This window comes from Geotrypetes seraphini, chromosome 8 (assembly GCF_902459505.1).
Source record: "Geotrypetes seraphini chromosome 8, aGeoSer1.1, whole genome shotgun sequence".
Lineage (NCBI taxonomy): Eukaryota > Metazoa > Chordata > Amphibia > Gymnophiona > Dermophiidae > Geotrypetes > Geotrypetes seraphini.
In genome coordinates, this window is record NC_047091.1 from 98,432,762 (window position 1) to 98,457,663 (window position 24,902).

The 24,902-nt window shown below is 43.8% G+C and overlaps 1 protein-coding gene across 2 annotated transcripts in view; it reads right to left on the reverse strand.

Annotated features, from left to right (window-relative positions):
* Window positions 1-9,358: 9,358 nt before the first annotated feature.
* The window catches only part of PEX11G (peroxisomal biogenesis factor 11 gamma), a 95,580-nt gene continuing 80,036 nt past the window's right edge, over window positions 9,359-24,902 (reverse strand). For both annotated transcript variants that reach the window (XM_033957360.1, XM_033957363.1), the window contains 2 exons: window positions 19,479-19,521; window positions 9,359-9,936 (listed from right to left, as the gene is read on the reverse strand). In XM_033957360.1, coding sequence (XP_033813251.1) covers window positions 9,737-9,936; window positions 19,479-19,521 — 243 coding nt within the window. In that variant the 3' untranslated portion in view covers window positions 9,359-9,736. The remainder of the gene's footprint in view (window positions 9,937-19,478; window positions 19,522-24,902) is intronic.

The following is a 24,902-nucleotide window of genomic DNA, read 5'->3' on the forward strand; positions in this document are numbered from 1 at the left end:
AATAGATTATCCACATAAAAGCCTTAAAGGACCTAGTCCGCTAGGGACACAGGACCCAACACGGTCCGCATTTCGACAAAAAGTCACTTCCGGTTCACCACATAATTGTTTCCCACGTATTCACCTTTATAGGACCCCCAGGGACCCCTGAAGAAGACTTTTTTTGTCGAAACACGGACCATGTTGGGTCCTGTATCCCTAGCGCAGTGGTTCCCAACCCTGTCCTGGAGGAACACCAGGCCAATTGGGTTTTCAGGCTAGCCCTAATGAATATGCATGAAGCAAATTTGCATGCCTATCACTTCCATCATATGCAAATCTCTCTCATGCATATTCATTAGGGCTAGCCTGAAAACCCGATTGGCCTGGTGTTCCTCCAGGACAGGGTTGGGAATCACTGCCCTAGCGGACTAGGTCCTTTAAGGCTTTTATGTGGATAATCTATTTTTATGTGGATGAATTTATTTTATGTGGATGATTTCAGTGTACCTTTGGAACTTTAACACTTTCAAATAAAGTCCATTTTGGAAACCCTGAGAGAACATGTAACCCAGCTTCACGGGGAGAACATCTTAAACTCACCAGAGACTTTTCTATTCTATGGATAAAGAGACCAACTGACTTTCCCACCATAATTTAAATTTCTGACCAAAGGTATCTTTGTTTGGCTAAAGAACATTTGTAGAAGGCATTTTGGGACTTGATTCTTCCCTGACGCAGCAGGTGGTCTTGCGAAACGGGTGTCCCGTCTAAAATCTTCTTAGAAACAGCACCAAAAAGAAGCACCATTTGAACGGATAAATAGTGCAGAAATGAAACTTGCATATATACAGCACACTTGATGTGTGTGTGCTCGGTTTTTGTGCAATCTCTCTGTGCTTTCAAACATTTCTATTTAGATGTTGAGAACCAATCTACATTTTGATAAGCATTCCATATGTATAGATTTTTGATTATATTATATTGATAATGAATGTGTTTAAATGAGTTGATGTGGCTAGAAAAATGTCTAGGACAGGTTGTCTAAAAATCTTTTTTGAAGTTTAATAGGTCACTATATATATATATATATATATATATATATATATATATATATGTCTTCCATGGAGTTTTTGTAGCCTATAATTGAAGGTGAGCCTGTGTGTTATGTTCCCTAAGGGGTTCAACAGGACTTGGCTCTTTTGACCAGAGGCTTTTTCGCCATATTTTTGTTTGAATGCATGAATAAGTAGTGTGTTATGTTGTGATTGGATATTAGTGTGTTAGACTAAATTAGTTCAACACACCAAGGAACAAAAAGAAGATCCAATATTCTACAGTGAGAACAATCTAACGATAAAAACAAGACTGTGGATGTAGATGTTCTGAAAGATGATTTATTATTCGCGCTTCACAATAAAAACTTAAAAATACAAGTACTGTATAAGTCTAAGTATATGTGATGTCCAACCGGACCGTGTTTTGGCAAACTTGCCTTCCTCAGGGGTCTGGATGAAATGGAGTACACAGATAAAAGTGTGGACTAAAAACAGTGCACATGTCTTTGAGCAGATAACCAAAAATGGCTGAGATGAGCAAAGTGGCACGGAAAATCATAGTCTTAATTTCCAATTACATAATGTTGTTTTTCGGTTTTAGCATCAAGTACAAATCATGTCACAGCTAATGCTCTTTCAAACACTTTGTGTGCTTCCATTACAGCCCTGATTTAACAGCCTTTCAGCATGCTAGTATATCTGATCAATGGCTATTCTCCAAATATTTCCACTCATAAAGCTTCCCCTATATTATCATCAAGTTTAACTCCAATCCTATTTTAATTTCCTTATTAATTCCTTCTCTAAGCAGTTGACTCCCAGTCATCTGGTGGAGCTCCATTTTTAATTTCCCTCATTGGAATGTGAATATTTTTCTCTCCAAAAGAGGATTAAAGTGTGTCCTTTTCCACTTCAGCAAACAGAATCAGTATCTGATGTGTTGACTTTCTTAATTACACAGTGAACTCGGCTGCTAAGCAGTCATTACAATATCTGCTCATGACTCAGAGGCCAAAAATGCTGTTACCACCACTTTGTCCAACTATATTTATATTTTATTAATTGTATTTATTTAATCGTTGGCCCACACTTTTTTATGGACGAAGACTGAGAGCGAAGCAGGAAGGCAAAAAAGGAAAAAGCATGTGATAACCCCCAGACTTGGACAGAACAAGGGGCGTAGACAGTTGAAGACTTGGAAAAGTGGCTCAAAGGTGGAATCCAATGTTTTAGCAGCAGTTTTGATAAAGGAAAAAGACAAATGTTATATACAGTCCATACATACGCATTTAGGAGTAAATTCTATATATGGCACTGAAAAAAATCAGTGCAGAAAAGTGCCTAGCGCTATTCTATAAACTGCTGGCCCCACAACTAAAATTTAGGTGCTACCATTTATATCAACTAATAAATGGGGGAAATGCCCATGCCTAAATTCTGTATGAGTTGGGTGTTTTCTATGACAGTGTGCAAAATTTTTAGGAATGCCCACAACCCACCCGTGCCCCTCCAATGGCCATGCCCCCCTTATGAGATCCGCACATCATAATTTACACACACCACTTTATAGAATAAGCTTAGAAAGTTGCGAACGTAAATTCTAATTAGTGCCAATAATTACTTGTTGGTTTTTTAAACATTTTTATTAAAGAGTCAACAAGAGAAACAAGCATTGGCACTGATTGGCTTAAGTTGCGCACACAATATGGCTGCATGACCAAATTTGTTCACACAATAAGTCGCCATATATAGAACCCAAGGGTTATAACCTAATTCTGGAAAAGACTTCAAAATGTGGTAGCTTTCAGGTATTGTAACTGTGTGACTGAGGCTAGCCCATCCTGTAACTATAGTTTAGGGATGGCTATATTGGCAAATTGCTTTGTATATTTACTTCAGATTACATATGATTAAGCTATGCTGTAGCCAAAATGTTGGGCAGACTGGATGGACCATAGTTTTCATCTGCCTTCATTTACTATGTTTACCTGGTTCCTCTAACACTTTCCCCTTTCCATAATGCTTCTCCAGCCCGCCCTCCATGCTGTTTCTTCAGCCTTCCTTCCTCCTCCGTGCTGTTTCTCCCTCCCTTCATGCTGTTTTTCTAGTCTCTGTCTCCCCTCCAAGCTGTTTTTCCAGCCTCCCTCCCTGCCTTCATGCTATTTCTCAAGCCCCTCCCAAGTCGTTTCTTCAGCCCCCCTCCCCTCGAAGATGCTCTCTAGCTCCAGATTCACCCACCAGCCTCTTCCCTGGTCTGGCTGCAGTAACTGAATCTTTGGGCAGCCATCAGTAGCAGCGAGGAGAGCCTGCCTGCCGCGGAAGCCGCCTCTCTGCAGCGACTTCTTGTTCCCACTTAGGCAAGACTTGTAGAGACGCAGCTTCTGGAGCAGGCCACCAGCAGCAGGCTCTCCTCACTGCTACTGCCGGCTGCCCGAAGATTCAATTACAGCGGCCGGCCTGGGGAAGTGATAGGTGGGGGAGTCGGGAGAGCCGGCTAAACCCATTAAAAAAAAAGCTGTCCAACATGCTGTATAGCTTCACAGTAGATCCATCCATGGTGTAAAACAAAGAAAACACATCATACTCAGTTCAAGCTTCACCTTCTCTTCCACTGCTTCCAGTTTGGTCAAACAATGCAAACCAGGTAAGTCAAACAAACAACCAGGGCAGGATTAACCAATAGGCCAAGTAGGCACGTGCCTAGGGCCCAAAATGGTCAGGGGGGCCCGATGAAGGAAGGCATCAACATTGGTTTTTCCAAACGGCGATGAGCCCCTCCAGCATCGATCGGCAACACGGGCCCCACCCCGATCGGCAACCCCGCCATCGACGGAAAGTAAGAAGCAAGCAACGCGGGTAAGAAAGGCAACGGGAACTGTATTTGTGCAAGCGGTGCTGCTTCCTCAAAGTTTCCCTCTGATGCAGTTTCCTGTTTCCGCCCGGGTGCATGGTGGGGTGGGGTGGGGCAGGGGGGCCCAGTGTACTTCTGTGTCTAGGGGCCCTTGACGAATTAATCCTGCCCTGTAAACAACAAACAAAAAAACCAAAACAAAAGTTGTATGCAGCACAAGTTCTTCACTTAGTACTTGATAGCTAGTGCTTGAGGGGGGGGGGGGGGGACAGGAATATTACTTCCCCAAGCTTTGGGATTTCACCTTCCATAAATGGAACCAAATCTTCAGGTTCCCCACCAACTGAAATCCACAAAATAAACTGGCAGCCTCAAAAGGATTTTAGTCAAGGCAAAGAAAAAACCCCACAATTCAAAATAACTGGGCCTTAACATACTTCACCCAGCAGAAGGTGAAACAACCAATTCATGACAAAAACAATATCTTATTAGTCTCTGGGTTCTGGCAAGGTCCTGAACAGTCCAGCTGCCTTGCTCCCCAAACCCTTCTTCCTGCAGCTCTCCCTTGGTAATGGTTCAGTTACTAACAATTATTTGCAGTAGATACTAACAATTATTTGCAATTTTAATAGTTTAATTTAATATCTGAGCCTGGATCTTAAACTCTTGGGTAGTGGTACAAATCCTCCGAATCCTCAGAAACTGGCTTTTAGATAATGACTACATCAGACATGTAGGATGACAACTATTAAATTGCAGATAATTGTTAGTATCTACCTCCTTTCTGTAAACTGTGGTAACCAATAGTGGAGGTTGCTTAATGACTAGCACGTCCAGAAAGGAAATTTGATCAAAGTTGAACATCATAGTGAACTTGAGATGTACGTCCAGAGTATTAATCCATTGTAGAAAATCATTCAAAGATGTCTCGGTGCTAGTCCAAATAAAAAACACATCGTCTATAAAACGTAGCCAAATCTTGATGTAACTGAACCATTCTGAGAGAAGGAGCGCATTGGAACATTGGAGGGGCATGATTTTTGGACAAAGGCTGGAAAGCAGGGAGGTGGAGGGGGGCACAAACTCAGGACACAGAAGGAAGGGTGGGCATGAACATGGAACACAGAAGGGAGGGAGCAAATAGAAAGGGAGAATTGTTCGGCACGAGTGTGTGAGTGAGAGGGAAAGAGATGGTGCATATGGGGAAAGAAAGAAAGGAAAATTGTTGGGTATAGTGAGAGAGCGGTTTGAGATAGAGATGCATGGGGAATAGAAGGATGAGAGGGAGAAATGTTGGATATGGTGGTGGAGAGGGAACAGAGAAACAGATTGAAGGGTATGCAAGGGGGAGGAATGTTGGACATAGTGATGGAGGGAGAGATGTGGCATGGTGCTGGAGAAGGGTGAGGGAAGGAAAAATGGGCATGGGGCTGGTGAGCAGTGGTGAAAAATGCTGCACATGATCTGGGGGATAAGAGAGGGAGAAATGTTGGATATGGCAGTAGAGGGGGGTGGGAGAGATGCCTGGAAATCTCAAGACAGATGGACAGTGAGAGAGAGAAAGAGGGAGACACATTGCCAATAGGTGTGGAGAAGAGAGGAAGAAAAGTTGGACTCATGGAGAGACAGAGAGACATGTTGGTTGGGGAAGGGAATGAGGTCTGCAGGAGAGGAAGTGTGCAGGAGGCAGAAAAGAAAGAAATATTGGATGCACAGTCAGAAGGAAGTGCAACCAGAGATGCATGAAATCACCAGACAACAAAGACAGGAAAAATGGTTTTATTTTCAATTCAGTGATCAAATTGTGTCAGTTTTGAGAATTTATATCTGCTGTCTATATTTTGCACTATATTTGTCTAATTTTCTATAGTTGTTCCTGAGGTGAAATTGCATATTTTAAAGTCAACAGCCTTGATTTCTTTGAAAACCCCCGAATATAAATGATAATTAACATTTTCTGTGCATACAGTGTGCTTTGTGGTTTTTTAAAATTTTGTGGTTACCATTATGTATTAATGAAATTATATTGTGTGTATATGAAAATGGATAGAAGAAATTGCATTACAATTTGTACTATTATTATTATGGGGGTAGAGTTAGGGGTGGAGCTTGGGTGGGGGTACTCAGTTGATATTTGTTAGACTTAGGGGGTACTTGGCTTGAAGAAGTTGAGAAACACTGCTTTAAGGGGTCTGATCTGTGGGGGTAATTGATTCCAGTCGCTTAATATGAAATGGGAGTAGGAATGTCGTTTGGCAGTTTGCAATTGAAGGGTACAACCAGGGGGCATTTTGAGGCGCATTCCATCCTGGGAGCGGAGGGGTTAGATGTTTTCAAATTAAGATGCTTATTATAGAAACACTATTTGCATTGGTGGCTAGATTCAGTAAATGGCACCCAAATGCGGGCATTCAGTGTTATTTTATAAAGGGTACTGAAAGTTGACTGCTCTTTATAGAATAGAGTTGAATGCCAAATTCAGTACTAAACTTTGGGCACAAAGGCTTACACCAGCTGAAATCTGATGTAAATCCTGGCACGTATATTAGATGTAGATCTCAGGTCATCAGTAATACCGCGTGCATTTTTAATGAACACCTCTGACCCGCCCTTGCCCATCCCATGGTCATGCCCCCTTTTGAATTGCATGCTATAAAATTTGTACATGGATCTTTATAGAAAACACAGTTACTTACCTGTAACAGGTGTTATCCGAGGACAACAGGCAGATATTCTTAAATAAGGGTGATGTCATCCACGAAGCTTGGTAAGGGCAAAAGTGTGCTGTCACTTTTTTTTTTAAGTTCATGAAATTTTCATTGGTATTCAAATAACGAAAAATAGAACAAAAGGAATGTACAAAGAATGCAAAAATAAGGGTTATAACAATATCCATGATGACAAACTATCTAATAATCTCAATCTAAGGGGAAGGTGGTACAATAAAGCACCCAGGGGTACATAAAATAATTAAGATAAGAAATAATATATTAATCACAAAGCATAGGATATACCATAAAAGATATATGAAATTACAACAAATGGAGAAATCAGACAACAAATTAAAAGAAATAAGTATAGTAAAATACAAAAGGAAAAGAAAAAACCTGGCTTAGGTAGAAACATGGTAAAATGTAAAACTTAATTGCAATTGGGTTTCATAAACATAACCATGAATTAAATAGTAGCATAGGTAGTCTAACCTGGATGAGCATGAACTCTATTCAAAAGAATATATGTAAAATAAGAAGCAGTTCAAACACGCATTTAAAATGTCTAATAAGGAAATGCGGTAATTCAGACGCAGCAATTAGTTGGACGGAGGATAAGGAGAGATGGAGTATTCCAACAATGGAGCCCAGAGTTTCTCAAATCTGCACATATTATGGGATCTATCAGCAGCGACTCGTTCATATTTGGCCAGAAGGCAAACCGTATTCCACCAGGTTCCATACGCTTCTGCTGTCAAATTTTTCCAATTTGATAAAATTATTTTGATAGCAACCATAGTAAGCAAGTGTAATAAGTCATTTTCATCTTTAGTTAGGTTAAGATGATCAAGATCTCCCCCAAGGATAAGAATGTTGAAAGATAGGGGTTGGTCTATGTCAGGGGTCTGCAACCTTTAAGACATAAAGAGCCACTTGGACCCGTTTTCGAAAAGAAAAAAAAACTTGGAGCCGCAAAACCATTATAAAACAAATCTAACACTGCATATATTGTTTCTTATCTTAATGCTATATACAGGATCACTAAATTGAAAATAAAATCATTTTTCCTACCTTTGCTATTTGGTGATTTCATGAGTCTCTGGTTGCACTTTCTTCTTCTGACTGTGCATCCAATCTTTCTTCCTTTCTTTCAGCCTCCTGTATGTTTCCTCTCCTCCAGACCTCATTCTCTCCCCCAACTTTTTCTTTCTGTCTCCCTGTTCCCCCTTCTTTCTGTCTCCGTGCCCTCCCCCAAGCCACTCGGTTTGCTGCCACCGCAATCGGGGAACAGCCCCCAAGCCACCGCCATCCCAAGCTTTCCCTGCAGAAGTGTTGCGCTGACCAGCATTCTGCTCCCTGACGTCAATTCTGACGTAGGAGAGGAAGTTCCGGGCCAACAAGGCATTTCTCCTCATTCCATCCAGCCTGAGCCCCATCTCTCCTTGATCCAGCATTTCCCTTCTGTGTCTGTCAGAATTACCATTCCACCTATTTTCCAGCATCACCCTTCTTTGTGTCCATCTCACCTATATCCCTATCTCACCACTTTTTCAGAATCTTCATTTGTCTCTGTCCTTATCTTTACGCCATGTTCACCATTTGCCCTTTCAATGTCTTTATCTCCCCCCACACACTTTTTCAGCATTACTTCTATGTCTCTATTTCACCTCCTCTTCATGTCCCCTCTGTATCTCTATCCTTATTCAGTAGGTCCTGCTTACCCTTTCTCTTCTTTGTGTCACTATCTCCATTTTCAGCTTTCCCCCCCTTTTCCTTTGTTACTGCACCCTGTAGCTAGAATCTTTCCACCCTCCCTCCACTCCGGCCCAGCCCAGTATGAAATATTTCCTTTTGTTTCCCTCCCCTCTCTCTTTCTCTCTCTCTTCTGCTCCCTCACCCACGAGTCCTGCATCTGGCCCTCTCCCTTCTACCTGCACCTGGCAACACCCCCCTGCTCCGCGGCTCTCTTCAGCAACTCGTCAGCAGCAGTGATCAAGACAAGCTGCCGACATCGAGGCCTTCCCTCTACGAGTCCCGCCTTTGTGGAAAAAGGAAGTTGAAACAAGCGGGACTCGCAGAGGGTAGGCCCCGACGTCAGAAGCTGCTGCTGAGTTGCCGAAGAGAGCCGCGGAGCAGGGGATGTGGCCGGAAGCAGGTAGAAGGGAGAGGGAGATAGGAAGGCTGTAGATCTCCGGAGCATGACACCGACCCCGGCCAGGATGATTTCTTTTTCAGGCACCTTACAAGTCCAGCGTCGCGGCGGGAAATAGCCATGCTGAGCAGTGAGCTCAGCACTACACAGATGAAAGCCTTGCTTGCTGATTGGTCCGGCGGCACGGCGGGGCGGGGCCGCCGGACCAATCAGCAAGCAAGGCTTTCATCTGTGTATGTGCTGAGCTCACTGCTCAGCATGGCTATTTCCCGCCGCGACGCTGGACTTGAAAGGTGCATACCTGCGTGACACACTACCGGAGCCGCAGCAAAGGTGGAAAAGAGCCGCATGCGGCTCTGGAGCCGCAGGTTGCCGACCCCCGGTCTATGTGAAACATAGCACTGATATCCGTCCAAATTCTATTCCAATAACTATGAAAAAAGGAACAGTCGAAAATCATATGTCGTAAAGACCTCCCAGTCTTCCACAGGACCAGCAGTTATCTGTTTTTCCAATAGGCTCTATGTAGTAGAAAAAGCTTTATTTGTAAATAAGTAGCAGAACGACACAGCTTAGAAGAGTGCACCCAAAGAGTGCGCCATGTGTCTTCTGGAATATCCACACCCAATTCCACATTCCATCTATTTTCAAGTTCTGTCAGCCTCATAGTTTTTTTCATTCTAATGATTTTATACCACTGTGAAGATTCTTTCTTATTATAAGTCACTGAAGCACAAAGGTCTATGATATCAGGGATTTTGTTTGTCAATTGGTTTGTTTTAAGCATCTTCTGGAGAGAGTGGCAAAGTTGAATCCATTGGTAATGGCAACCGGGAGGTAAATGATATTGTTCAGCAAGCCTATTGTACGATAACCAACCATTGTCATCTTTAAGTGTTTCACTTGCCAAATTTCTCCAATCAATGGTATTGTCTTGTATCTTTATGTGCTCATTTCTCCATATTGGTAGGTAGAATGTAGATGCTCATTTCTCTTGTAACAAGGGTTCAAGTTCTTGAAATACTCTTTTCATCGAAGAGAGCAAAAAATCTGATTCTCTAACTGATTTTGACAACGACACAAATGGTAAGCTGGGGAGTGAGTATAGTCCATAATGTTCTGCTTCAAAGTCGCACCAAATATTATTTGAAATTGGAAGTTCTCCTCTAATAATCCAACGGGCACCTTGATGTAATAAAAAGGAACAATGATAGTCATAAAAATCGGGGAAGTTAACACCACCATCTATTTTGGAAGATTTTAATTTTTTCAATGCGATCCTTGGAGATCCTTTACACCAAAGGTATTGAGTTAAAATAGTATCAATTTTCTTATAAAAGTTCTGTGGGAGAAAGAAAGGTAGCATACTTAGTGTGTAATTGATCTTAAGCGTTATGATCATTTTAATTGATTCCATTCTCCCCCACCAAGAGAGCTTCAATGGTGACCATCGATGGATAAATTAGCGAATTGAGGAGTTGCATTATGTGTGACATACATAGCTCAATCGGATGTTCAATGGAGTTGCCAAAGTTTATTCCCAAGTATTTGATCTTTGAGGGCAACCATTGAAAGCTAAGGTCTTCTACTTCAGCTTTCAGAACAAGATTATTCAGTGGCATGAGTTCTGTTTTAGATGTGTTTAGTTTATAACCCGATACTTTGGCATATTCATCAATAGTTGATAACAGTTGAGGCAAAGAGTCTGGAGTAGTATATATTACAATGTCATCAGCATAAGCTGAAAATTTCACTTCCATATTATCTCTTTTAACTCCTTTGATTTTGGGGTTATTACGTATAGAGATTAGTAGTGGTTCCAGCACCAAATTAAATAATAATGGTGACAATGGACAACCTTGCCTAGTGCCCCTAGTTGGATGAAATGAGTTGGAGGTCACTTCTTTTAAAAAGTCTTGAGATGTCCGTACTGCGCATACACAAGTGCTTTCTCACCCGACGTCAGCTCGCAGGGCCGTCGGTTCAGTAACAAATCCTAGAATGACTGGATTTGGACTTTAAAAACTAGGATGGGCTGAAAGTATATCTTATGGGCTGGAGTTGATGGCAAAATTGATTGGCTTTTTTAGGCTATCCGCAATGAATATTCATTAGCTTTACATTTAGTCTGAATAAGGGATTAATTTGCACAGCAGACCTGTTTGGGATCCCTGGCAGACCAGGCTAGTGTGTCTCTAATTTACAATATGAAGTTTAAAAAAAAAAAAAATGCAGAAAATTTCAAAGCAATCTAGTAGAGGGTTAGGATTCCTTTGAAATGAACGACAAAGGGCTCCTTTTACTAAGGTGCGCTAGGGCTTTAACGCGTGGAATAGTGCGTGCTACGTTGCTGCATGCGCTAAAAGCGTAGCGCGTGGTCATTTCCTGTGTGCGCTAAAAACGCTAGCGCACCTTAGTAAAAGAAGCCCAAAGTAATTTGTGACTTTCTCTTCCCGAAAATATAGAAAGTTTCATTACATTACATTACATTACATTACATTACATTAGTGATTTCTATTCCGCTTGTGCCTTGCGGTTCTAAGCGGATTACAAGTTAGAAGACTGGACATTTCCAGTAGCATTGCAGTACATATAATCAAGAATGCGTTAAGTTACAATTGTTGTTCTGGACTTTTCCAGGATAAATTGGTAGTAGATAGTAGATAGTGATAGGTTGTTTAGACGAATAGAGATAATATTGTCCGGATTCTGCTGTTTAGACGAATAGAGATAATACTGTCCGGATTCGGGTGTTGCTGGTGGTGGTGTTAGGGTAGTCATGAGAGCATTTTCTAATACTTTTGTGAGGTTATGATGATGGGAAGTGTTTTTTGAAGAGATGAGTTTTGATTTCTTTTCGGAATGCTTTAATGTCTATTGATTTGGTCAGTAGATTGGTGATGGTAGTATCGATCTTTGCTGCCTGTGTCGCTAAAAGGCTGTCATATAGTTTCTTTCGTCGTGTTCCTTTGAGAGGGGGGTGAGTGAATAGGCTCTGAGTTCTCCTTAATCTGTGTGAGAGGTTACGGTGTAGTCTGTTGTTTAGGTAGCTGGGTGCTGTTCCATGTATTACTTTGTATAGTAGACAGTAGAATTTGAACTGGGATCTTGCTTTTATTGGTAGCCAGTGTGAGTCTAGGTATGCTTTGGTGATGTGGTCATATTTGCCTAGTGAGTAGATGATTCTGAGGGCTGTGTTCTGAACTGTCTGTAATTGTTTTATCATGTAATTTGGGCATGATAGGTATAGGCTGTTACAGTAATCTACAATACTCAGTACTAGGGATTGTACTAATATCTTGTATTGATCTTTGTTGAAGAATTTTCTTATTTTTCTTAGGTTACGTATTGTGAAGAATGCTCTTTGGATGATTTTGTGGATTTGAGACTGCATTGTGCAGTTTCTGTCTAGTAGAATTCCCAGGATCTTGAGTGTGCTTTGCATTGGGTACTTGATTGTATTTACTTCTAGTTCTGTGAGAGATGGTTTTTTTTCCCTTTCCAGTAGTAGGAATTTAGTTTTTTCCGAGTTCAGTTTTAGTTTATGACTTGACATCCATTTTTCTACCGTTTCCATTATCATTTTCAGGTGGTTTGTGGATAAGGGGTCTTGAATATTAAAGGGGAGGAGGATAGTTATATCATCTGCGTAGCTGAATGATACTGTGTTTAGGGCGTCTAGGGTTATGCCTAGGGATGCTATGAAGAGGTTAAATAATATGGGTGACAACAGTGGCGTACCTAGGGGGGGGCGGGGGGGGGCGGGCCGCCCCGGGTACCAGCCCTGAGGGGGTGTTCCCGGCCTTGCCGCTCAGTCCCCCCCCACGCCCGAAGGACCGCTCGCCCCACTGACCTTCCAGCACACCTATGAAGCAGCCCGCAGCAGGATCGCGACGTCAGCAATCCCTCAGCTGCTTGGGCGCTGCTTCCTGCGCCGCGGTCCCGTCCCTCCTCTGACGTCAGAGGAGGGGGCGGGACCGCGGCGCAGGAAGCAGCGCCCAAGCAGCTGAGGGATTGCTGACGTCGCGATCCTGCTGCGGGCTGCTTCATAGGTGTGCTGGAAGGTCAGTGGGGCGAGCGGTCCTTCGGGCGTGGGGGGGGCAGTAGCTTAAGGTAGCCCGGCGCAGGAAGCAGCTCCTAAGCAGCGCAAAGATAGCTGACGTCGCGATCCTGCTGCGGCTGCTTCATAGGTAGTGCGGGGAGGCCAGGGGGGCGAATGGTCCTTCGGGGTGGGTCGGGGCATCAGGCCTTCAGGGTGGGGCGGGCGGGCGGGCAGGCAGACTTTCAAGGGGGAGGGGGGTGACAGGCAGGCAGGCAGGCCTTCAAGGGGGGGGTGCAGGCCTTTGGGGGGGGGGTGCAGACCTTCAAGGGGGTGCAGGCCTTCAAGGGGGGGACAGGCCTACAAGGGGGGGGACAGGCCTACAAGGGGGGGGACAGGCCTACAAGGGGGGGGACAGGCCTACAAGGGGGGGGGGACAGGCCTTCAGGGGGGGTGCATGCCTTCAGGGGGGGTGCCGACCTTCAAGGGGGTGCAGGCCTTCAAGGGGGGGACAGGCAGGCAGGCCTTCAAGTGGGGGGACAGGCCTTCGGGGGGGGGGGGGGTGCAGGCCTTCGGGGGGGGGTGCAGACCCTCAAGGGGGGGGTGCAGGCCTTCAAGGGGGGGACAGGCAGGCAGGCCTTCAAGGGGGGGACAGGCCTACAAGGGGGTGGGACAGGCCTTCAAGGGGGTGCAGGCCTTTGGGGGGGTGCAGGCCTTCAAGGGGGGGGGGACAGGCCTTCAAGGGGGACAAGCAGGCAGGCCTTCAAGGGGGGGACAGGCCTACAAGGGGGTGGGACAGGCCTTCAAGGGGGTGCAGGCCTTTGGGGGGGTGCCAACCTTCAAGGGGGGGACAGGCCTTCAAGGGGGGACAAGCAGGCAGGCCTTCAAGGGGGGGTCAGGCCTTCAAGGGGGGGGCAGGCCTACAAGGGGGTGGGACAGGCAGACCTTTAAGGGGGGACAGGCCTACAAGGGGGTGGGACAGGCAGACCTTTAAGGGGGGATAGGCCTTCAAGGGGGGACAAGCAGGCAGGCCTTCAAGGGGGGGTCAGGCCTTCAAGGGGGGGGGACAGGCCTTCGGGGGTGCAGGCCTTCGGGGTGGGTGCAGGCCTTCGGGGTGGGTGCAGGCATTCGGGGTGGGTGCAGGCCTTCGGGATGGGTGCAGGCCTTCAGGGGGGGACAGACCTTCGGGTGGGGGGTACAATCCTTCGGGGAGGGTGCAGGCCTTCAGGGGTGGGGTTTAGGCATTCAGAGGGGGACAGACCTTCGGGTGGGAGGTAAAGTCCTTCGGGGGGTGCAGGTCTTCAGGGGTGGGGTGTAGCCCTTCTGAGGGGGGACAGACCTTCGGGGGAGGGGGGTCCTGGTGTAAAAGTACACAGAGGGAGAGAGGGAAGGGGGGGTTCAAAGATACGTGCATATGCCAGACTTTGGGGGTTAGAAATAATGGGTCTAAAAACAGAGGAGTGGGAGAGAGATGGTGCATAATGGGATTTAGGGAGGGAAGGAACAGAAAGGGAGAGAACTTGGAAACAGGGGATGGTGTGGAGGGGGGATAGAGATACTGGATAGGAGGATAGTTGGGAACAGAAAGGGAGAGATGGTGGATCCTGGGGTGGTGGGGAGTTGAGAAAAGGTGAATCTGTGGATGGAGACAAAAAAAAAAGGAAAGATGCCAGATCTCCGGGAGAGGGAAGGGAAACGGAAGGGGAGAACAGAGATGGCAGACGGATGGTTAGCACGGAGAAAGGAGACCCTGGCAAGCAAGACAACAAGAGCCTGGGACCAACAAGATTTGAATATTGATCAGAGAACAAAAGGTAGAAAAAATAATTTTATTTTCTGTTTTGTGATTACAATATGTTAGATTTGAAAAGTGTACATGAGACAGCTTGAAATGGGAACTTTTCTATTTTTGTGAATGGCAAGGCTGAGTTCAGTTAAAATATATGCTTTATAAGAAAATATAATAATGTGTTTTATAAAGTTTATAAGCATTGCTGGCATACTCGGTGAGGTGTTCCTAGTGTTGGTGGTGGTGGTAGCATGTCAGTGTGTTGAGAGGAAGAGGTAGTCTGGGAAATTCTGCTGAGCAAACTCTGGGCCCATTTCCACCCCCAGTTAGTCCACTCCACTCAACTGGTTCACACACTGAGTGGGTCTTTGGGTGTTATTTCTGGGTAGTTGTTTTAGAATCTCTTCCAGTGGTTTGTCAGTATCTCCTTCTGGTCCAAGGAAGGAAACTTTGTCAACCTTAGCATTGACCTTCAGAATATGTTTGTAACAGCGCTGCTTGTGTGGCATTAGGCTATGTAGTGATCGAAAGAAAAAAACAGACCTTTGCACATTTTTGCACTATATGGTGGGTGTATGAGGAGATTCATTTCCTGCACAGTTAAGTCCATGTGAAGTTACCTTGTGCTGTATTTGACATCTAGCAAGGTCTCTGTTTGGAAGGAAAGATCTAAGCTTAAAAATGAAGTGGCCAGAAGTTATGTTAAAAGTAGATAGCGTAGCTGGTTTTAAGAAAGGTTTGGACAAATTCCTGGAGGAAAAGTCCATTGTCTGTTATTAAGACATGGGGGAAGCGTCTGCTTGCCCTAGATTGGTGCACTCAGCAGCAACAAATACTAGTTTTGGCTGGCTCTTTCCCCGCATTTCTCCTCTCTTCCCCACGATTTAATATCCAGTTCAGGCAGTAAGTAAATGCATCGGCAGGGGGGGTCTGGTAAGTCTTGGGGGCTGGGGATGGAAGGTGAGAATCAGTTCTGTAGGCTATCAGAAATTTGCTTAATTATCTACTCACACAGAAAAGCAGTAAAGTCAATAGGTTCTCTGAGTGGGAACAACCTGTTTGATCTTGCACTCTTGTGATTGACCAATTGTTTATCACTGTTTAATTTATCACATTGATTAATTTGAGCACACCTGAGGTGTCCTATGATGGTGTGCACTGCAGGCAGAGGAGCCTTATTGTGTAAAGCACTGGAGAATTCTCTCCTCTCGCTTACCTCTCACGCTGAGGACACCCTGCTTCAGTATAATCATTTATTTGATTTATCTTATAAACATTATTACGTGGTCTTTTCCTCAAGTGCTGAGACATCAGGTTGTTCCCACTTGGAGAACCTATTGACTTTTACTGCTTTTCTGTGTGGCTTTAACATTTTTGCTATTCAGTATACCTAAACTATTATTCAGTAGAAAAAATATGGTTTGTTCAATCAAATCCTGTGTGGACATTGGACTTCTATGAGTGAATGTTCTGCTTGATTGAACAAACTAAATTTTTTCTACTGAATAATAGTCTAGGTACAATGAAAGTAAATAGCAAAAATGTTTGAGTAGATAATTAAGGAAATCTTTTTCATATTGCTTGCTTATGGACTGGGAAAAAAGACTGTTCAAGCAAATGTCTCCAGAACTGCTTTAATGGAAAAATGTGATTTTTTTTTTTTAAGTACTTTGTGAAATTTAATGTTGTTGTGAAATTTATTGTTATACTTTGTTTAAACTTAAAAAGCGGTGTCATTAACAGTGAATCTAATCGAAAAATCGATTCAACAGGGTGAATCGAATCGAATGAAATATTTTTCTCTGAATCGGGCAGCACTATTGGCTACCATGAGAATGGGCTACTGGGCATGATGGACCATTGGTGTGACCCAGTTAGGCTATTCTTATGTTATGTTCTCATCTGTAGGGGCCTTTGTTTTCACTTCTTATTTTAATGTATTTTTTTCCTGGGAACTTATCAGTGTTTTTTTATAATGGGAACAAAAATGGAAGAGAATTAATGTGTGTGGAATGGGGGGGTAACTAATTTCTTCAGCTAAATAATTCAATCCACTTCAAACAGACATAGGAGAACTCACGCACATTCACACACCCTCCAACCAAAAACGTCAAAAGAAAAAACTGTTCGACAACCTCCTAGCCATTCGAGCTGCAACACTTGACCCCCAACTCTACAACCTATTGACCTCGACCACAAACTACAAAACCTTAAAAAAAGAAATAAAAACCCTTCTATTCAAAAAACACATAAAACCAAACTAACATAATCAGAACTGTCCCAAGCATCACCTGCAACTACTCCATATGTACTTCTGATGTCATGACAATTCCGACATAATTTATGTTATGTTATGTTTGGAATAATGGTTACATAAATGAGGTTCAATAAAAGAAAATTTTCACTGCCTGTTTCTATTCTGACCATTTATTCCATTTCATGGTTATTGCAAAAAAAAAAAAAAAAAAATTTTTTCCATGAGGGGGGGGGGGGGGGTGTCAAAAAATGATGGGCCCCGGGTGCCACATACCCTAGGTACGCCACTGGGTGACAATGGTGATCCTTGTGGTACTCCACATGGGTTTGACCATGGTTCGGATATGTGCTCTTTTGATTTGACTTTGTATGTTCGTGTTTTGAGGAAGCATGCATGCAGCCATTTCCAATACAGATATGCAAGTAGCAAAGCTTCCAAAAAGAGATCTGGAAGGCTCAATGCTTTTACTATTGGAATTCGTATTTAGTCAATTAATTCCATCCTGGTGAACAGAGGCAACAGGAAATTGAGTTGCTTTCTGGAGGTCAGAGTCAGTGGCAGGACATTACGAGTAGCACAGCAGGAGAATCCATTCCCAGATGAAAAGGTCAATTTTTTTTTTTAGCTCAGGTCAGTAAGCAGATCATTAGCAGTGTTTTGATGCTCAGAGCCCTCTACCATAAAGGAAAATAAGGAGATAGGACTATAGGTGACTAGTTAACTTCTAGCTGACCTTTTGCAATAAAAAAAAAACCAGGCTGTAAAGATTTGAAGTTAGAATGTGTTACGGGAATTTCCTATGCAACGAACTAAGCAGGACTTACCTAGCGCCCTTAAATGTTTTGACCGCTTGAGACTGGAATTTGGTCCCAGATCCTTTTATGTGGTCTTTCAGAATAGGACACTAAGTATTTTTGTTTCTGTGAAGCTGACTTTTTCTTAGGGGATGAAGAAGAGTCCTTGAACCTTTCTACAGGTCTATCCTGTTTGAGGAGTGGCAATTGTAGAACAACATAAGAACATAAGAATAGCCTTACTGGATCAGACCAATGGTCCATCAAGCCCATAGCCCTTTCTCACGGTGGCCAATCTAGGTTCCTAGTACCTGGCCAAAACCCAAGGAGTAGCAACATTCCATGCTACCAATCCTTGGCAAGCAGTGGCTTCCCCATGTCTTTCTCAATAATAGACTACGGACTTTTCCTCCAGGAAATTGTCCACACCTTTCTTAAAACCAGCGACACGACCCACTCTTACCACAACATTTGGCAACGCGTTCCAGAGCTTAACTATTCTCTGAGTGAAAAAAAAATTCCTCCTATTGGTTTTAAAAGTGTTGCCCTGTAACTTCATTGAGTGTCCCCTAGTCTTTGTAATTTTTGACAGAGTGAAAAGTCAATCCACTCAGGATTTTGTAGACTTCAATCATATCACCCTCAGCCTTCTCTTTTCCAAGCTGAAGGCCCTAACCTTATTAGTCTTTCCTCATACAAGAGGAGTTCCATCCCCTTTATCATCTTGGTCACTCTTCTTTGAACCTTTTCTAGTGCCGTATATCTTTCTTGAGATAAGGAGAGCAGAATTGAATGCAATACTCCAGGTGAGGTCACACCATGGAGTGATACAGGGGCATTATAACATTTTTAATCTTGTTAACCAACCCTTTTTAAATAATTCCTAACATCCTGTTTGCTTTTTTGGCCACCGTCACACTTTGGGCGGAAGGTTTCATCGTATTGTCTACGATCCTTTTCTTGGGCGCGAACCCCCAAGGTGGACCCTAGCATCCGGTAACTTGTGATTCAGGTTATTCTTCCCAAAGTGCATTACTTTGCATTTATCCACATTAAATTTCACCTGCCACTTGGACATCAACCCAAAGATAAGTGGACAATTTGTTTATCTGGGAAATATATATAATAAAGTTTATATCTGGACAATTAGGGAATATATGTGAGTTCTTTAAGCACAATTAAATACAAGGGAATTTTTTCTGACTAATGATGGCTCATAGGGCAAGAACGATTCTAAAGCACTGCTACCATGAGCATTTGAAGTCTTTTTCTCCCTTGACTGTATTGCTTGCTAGCAAAGTGGAGTTTAGCATATAGCTGACTTTACTGTGGTGTTATTGGATCTGTGTGGACATTTAACTTTTAATTTTCACGTATACTGTACTTCGGGTTCTTGTCATATTTTGGTTTTCGGAGCTTTTTGATTTTCAGAATTTCAGATAAAGGATCTTGTACCTGTACCGGATTCGATTAGTATGGGAAAAAACAGTTCTGTGGGCAATAGGCAGTACTATGAACTGGACACTAATATTTACATGCCCAATGCTCACATAGTGCTGACTTCAGTAAATTGTGTTGAAAGTAGAGCGCTGCATGGGAATGGGGTCAATGAGAACCCCACTGGGTTCACGGGGATAGCCCCGGGGTCGCAGGGATCCTGTGGGGATAGAAGCATCTCTTGCGGGGCTCCCACAGTGTGTACCCGTTGTCTGGAGGCCTCCTTTCTTCCAGGCAGCTGCACGTGTTTCTTCATGCAGACCCTGCAGCCTTTCCTCTGACATCTTTATAAAAGAACCTACAATTTATCCCCAAATTATTAAAGCACCGAGCAAAATAATGTTCACTTACTCAGAGAAATGTCCTCTTCTCTTTTCCTCTTCTTGAGCTGCATCTAGGTTAAGCAGAATAAAAGTGACCTTATTAGATTAGATTTACAGAATAGGATGCAGAGTGCACACAGACAAGAGCTTCTCGAGTCAGAATCATACCCCCTAACATGTCTATCCTGCCCACTGCATCACAGGGGAGGCCAGTGGCATAGCTATGGATGGTTCTGGCTGGACACAGACCTAGGGTTATCATATTTTTCTCCGGGAAACCCTGGACACATGACCCCACCCCACCCCGTTCTGCCCCAGCTAAACCCAGTTCTACCTCCAGCCATGCTCAGTCCCGCCTCGAGCCCTGCCCCCACAAAGCCTCCTCTCTTCTTCCGGATGAGCTCCAGCTGCATATGGAGGGCCTGGAACATGCATGGATGGTGTGTGACATCATCTGCGCATGCCTCAGAGGCCCTCTAGATGTAGCCAGAGCTCATCGGGGCTTCCCAAAACCTGGACAAATGGCAAGTTTGGAAAGTCCTAAAACAGGACATGTCCGGGTTTCCCGGACATCTGGTAACCTTACATAGACCCACCCATTCTTGGCTCAGGCCCACCCAGCATTGGTACCTCACTCCCCTCTCTTCCTCTGGTAGCCCGGTATCCGCCCTCTCTCTGAATTCTCCCAGAATCTGCCCGTTCTCTGAATCCCCCTGTCCTTCCCCAGTGTACCTCAGAATGTCCCGGTGGCTGACAGCAATTTACCTTTGCTGACTGCACCAGCATCCGCAAGCTTCCCATGGCAACGACCTGTTTCTTCACTGGAGGGATGAGGCCGAGGGAAGCCTGCGGGGGGCCGATGCAGGCAACAAAGATTAATCACTGCAGCCACAGGGAGGCCTCTGGGATACATCAGGAAGGACGAGGGAATTTAGAGAGGGGGAAGATTCCAGTCTGTGGTGATGGGGTGGTTGGGAAGGAAATGCTGAGATAAAAAGTTTAGGGAGACAGTTGGAAGGGCCTACCCATGTTAACTGTGGCCAATCCAAAATAGCAAATTGACTATGCCACTGGGGGAGACAATGTACAGAAAGTGATTTTTGCGCTCCTGCCTCCCTTGTACCCTGTGCAGCTACACAGCCCTTGGGACGGTCCTGCACACAGGTTGAATTCTGAAGGACTCGATTCAAATTTCTCAGTGCACAAAGTTTGGTTGGCAGCTTTAGGGAGAGAAAAGAAGGCCAAAGCCAGTCTCAGAGTCTGCAGTCCTGTAATTCTATCCAGGATGTAAGGACTGAGGTCTGGCAAGAAATCAAAAAGGAACCCATGAGTGCAGAAGAGAAGCAGACTGTAGTGGCAACCACAAGTCCACTGTCTGGGTTAATTACAACACATTAGTAGCAAATTGAAAGGTTCTAATTATCTCTGGCTGCAGTGGGTCTAACAAGGCTATAAAAGACCACAAAAATGTATAACTTTTCAATCAAAAAGAAAATTCTGTAGATTAAATGAAGAATACATTTCAAAGTCAGGATAAAGTATATTATGCATAATTAGTGCTCAGATATCCAATATAGAGAGTCACCCAGAGACCAAAGCATGTATCTCTCTGCATTCTTAACTGTAGACATTATCAATATGAAAAGATTGGTAGGTATCTTTTTAGGTAACATCACCCATTGATATTCAGCTCTAGCAGAGAGCTTTTTCTTTTTTTTTTTTTTAATGGTCAGCACTGCTAGTCAAATTACATTTAGATATTCAGTGCTATGTCAGGCACTGCCATTGACTATTTGAGCGGCGATACCAGAAAGAGATGGGGGTTAGAAGCTAATGAAAACCAGGTTTTTAGTTTTCACCCGAAAATGAATGTGGTTGAAATTCACTGCTCAGTTTCAGCTGAACTAAAGCAGGCTTGGCCTTCCCCCCAACAGCACCCACTCCCCTCCCCACCCAACCAGACAGAGCTTCACTCCCTCCAGGCCCACCCATGAGTTTCTCCTGGGCCTTCCCTAAGTCCTGGTGATTTAGTTTCCTAATTAAGGAAGGTGTGAGCGACTAGGAATCACTCTTGTCCTGGTTAGGCCATTAGACCACCAGGGTTTAAGGTAGGCTCTAGGGTGGTGGTGGGGGATTCACAGGTAGGTCCAGGAGGGGGTTCCTCCTGTCGTTTTAGGAAGGAGGCAGGAGGGAGGGGTAGCTCTGATCAGTTCAGGGGGGAGAGACAGAGTTCCTCCAAGGAGAGGGGGAGGGATACAGGCCAAAGTTTCGATTTCAGTGTTGCAGCAATCAAAGCCCAGTTAAGAGCCGCTGAATACTGGTGGACAGCCTATTCAGCATTATTTAACTGGGTAGCAGCCTCTCTTGTCCAGTTAAATCTTTTTGAATATCAACCCCTTAGTTCTTAACAGTTATATAAGGCTAGTGTGATGGCTTAATGGAAGCGTTTGGTATGCTTTCTTGTGAGGAACAGAGGGGTTACTAACATAGGTGAAGACTCTGGACAGGCCAACAGAGGCTGGTTATGATTTTGGAAGCCCAAGAGCAGGTGGAAACAATCAGGTCAAAAATCAGACCAGATTTAGGTATAGGCAACCTGCTCTGATGCTAGCTTTGATAAACACTAAAGTGTCATAGTCTGAGGCTGCTGCAGATCTGTTCAGTGGTCCAATTCTCAAGCGGTAGCGGCAGCTGCAACTTCAGCTGCAAGAAAAGATTAGGTTCTTACCTCGGTAATCTTCTTTCTAGTAAACAGCCACATTATTCCTGAGCCTGTGAGTAGTCAATCTGTTCCCATGAGAATTCTTGTAGAGAGCCTCATTAGCATTCCTTTGCTCTGTCTCCCATCTCTCTGGGCTGTCCTCCAATTCCTCATTTCACACCAAAGCAGATGGTCAGCACTAGAGAGGAAACAGCACAAAAAAAATCCCAGCTATTCCAAGTAGAAGGAGAGTCCCCTAAACACACAAAAAGCTGTGGAATGGATGCTCTTGATGCAAACATTTTTAAAATCCAAACTCATCCACATGAAGAAACACAGATGTGGACACAACACGGTCCACGTTATTTTGTGCTTCATATCCTGCACTCATTTTGGTTTACTTACACTTTCTATGTTCATTTTTGCTGCCAATATCCAATAGAATTCCTGAAGCTTCATGATGTCATCATTAAGTGTCTTCATACCATTTGCCCATCCAGTCTTTCATTTCAGCCACTGCATAGCAGCCGCTGAATAGTATTTCTCTATGTTCCTTTTGGAGCATTGTAAGCTTACTTTTATTTTCAGCATCTTTGCCAGCTGACCTTTTGGAGAATAATACCCATGATTTCACTTTTTTTTTTTTTTTTTTTTTTTGCTGTCTTGAGTCAGCGGTCTTCACTTTTCAAGGCACATCCGCTGTAAGCTGTTTGTTTTTTGTTTTTTTGCAAATAATTTTTATTAAAGTCAACCAGAGGAACAAACAGGATACAGGCTGTTTGTGACGCCACCATATTTGTTTGTGGTTTGCATTTATTGTTCTTGTATAATGCAGTTTTTAGTCCTCACATTTCACATGATGTGATCAGTTAGTGCATTAATATCACTTTTTAGACATAGCATAGCAGTCTTTTCTTTAAGGAGCATTGCCATTTCATTACTTTTTTTATCAGTTCATGAAGAATTAACAACTCCTCCTACCTTTGCCTAGAGAAGAGGAAAAAAGATAGGAGAAATGCTCACTTATAAACGTTTAGATTATGCATTAGATTCTGTAGCTATAATCGGTCACACCAAATGTGGAGCTTGTCACTGGTGTGCATCAACTATAGAAGGACCTTTCTGGACACCCCCAGGTAGTGATTGTAAAATCTGGTCTCATACCAATACAGCCGTGTCATTTATGCAATAATATGTACATGTGATAAAATTTACATTGGCAGATCTATGCGAGCTATAAAGATACACGTGACTGAGCACAAGTCTAGACTTAAAAATAAAAAAAGCTCTAGCCCCTATGGTAGCTCACAGGGACCAAGTGGGCCATGTTATTTCTGATTTCAAATGGAGAAGTGTAGAACAGATAGTGTCAGGGTGGGCGAGGTGATATCGAATCCCTGCTAAATTACAAGGAACAAGGCTGGATTTATGAATTAAAAATGCTAGAATGTTACGTTGTTAAATGCAGAATTAGATTGGATGTCGTTGACTTAATAAGAGCTATATTTGCATAATACAGTGCTACGTAGTGATGAAAAAATTGAAAAACAGCTGGGAGCTTAAACAACTGGCAATTTGAGATAAGTGAATTCTTCTGAATTTATCCAAGTTATAGAAGTTAAAAAGTAAATTAAACAATGTAACAGTTTGATTTGAATCCAATGAGGAAGCTTGCAGCCATATGAGAAATTTTATCAGATAAACATATCCCGTAAGAGAGCCACTTCTGAGTGCTTCTAGATATAGTAATTGAGTACTGTATATGGTTATGAATGGACAATAAGAGAGCAAGTTAGATGCATATAGTCTATGAATTACATATATATAAATTGAATTAGGACTGGCATTATTGATATAGGTATATGTGTTACACATGCAAAATATCTGTCCCATATAAAAAAAGAGACCCCCATCACCGATGATGGCCCTCTCCGATGATCGCAATGGGTACTATTCATGCTTATGTCCCCTTGTCAAAATTGCATTCTGTTCATCATGATGATTTGTCTGTGCCGTCTATAAGGGACCAGAGATTGAACTCCTCATATGTGACTATGTTCTCCTGTAGGGGACTCCAGGAATGGAATCTCCTACCTTTGTACATCAGAAAGCAATGTACCGTATTTTCACGTAGATAACGCGCACCCGTGTAAAACGCGCACACAGGTATAGCGCGCGGGAAACACAAATTTATGTAAAGAAATTTTTATATACCGTGCTCACGGGTATACCGCGCATTCCGCCCCGACTCTCCTCTGGCTGCCCCGACTCTCCTTTCACCCGCCCCGACTCTCCTTTCACCCGCCCCGACTCTCCTTTCACCCGCCCCGACTCTCCTTTCACCCGCCCCGACTCTCCGTTCACTGCCCCGACTCTCCGTTCACTGCCCCGACTCTCCTTTCACCCGCCCCGACTCTCCTTTCACCCGCCCCGACTTTCCGTTCACCCGCCCTGACTCTCCTCTGGCTGCCCCGACTCTCCGTTCACCCGCCCTGCCCTGCTCCCAGCTCTGTAAGCATGCGCAATGTTCTGAGCATGCTTGCCGCTTAGTTTTCTGCGCCGGGTTGTGGGGGCGCGCTTTTGACCTGTCACCAAGGTGGTTTTTCTGATGGTGTGCTTTTCACCACGTGGCTGTGGCCCCCCTCTATTTGGCCTTGTAATTTGCCCAGTGAAAACTATTTTGACTATACAACAGCATCTCAGCCTTTGGGTAAGCCTATAAAAGATTAATGCTGCATGTAGAGCCCACAT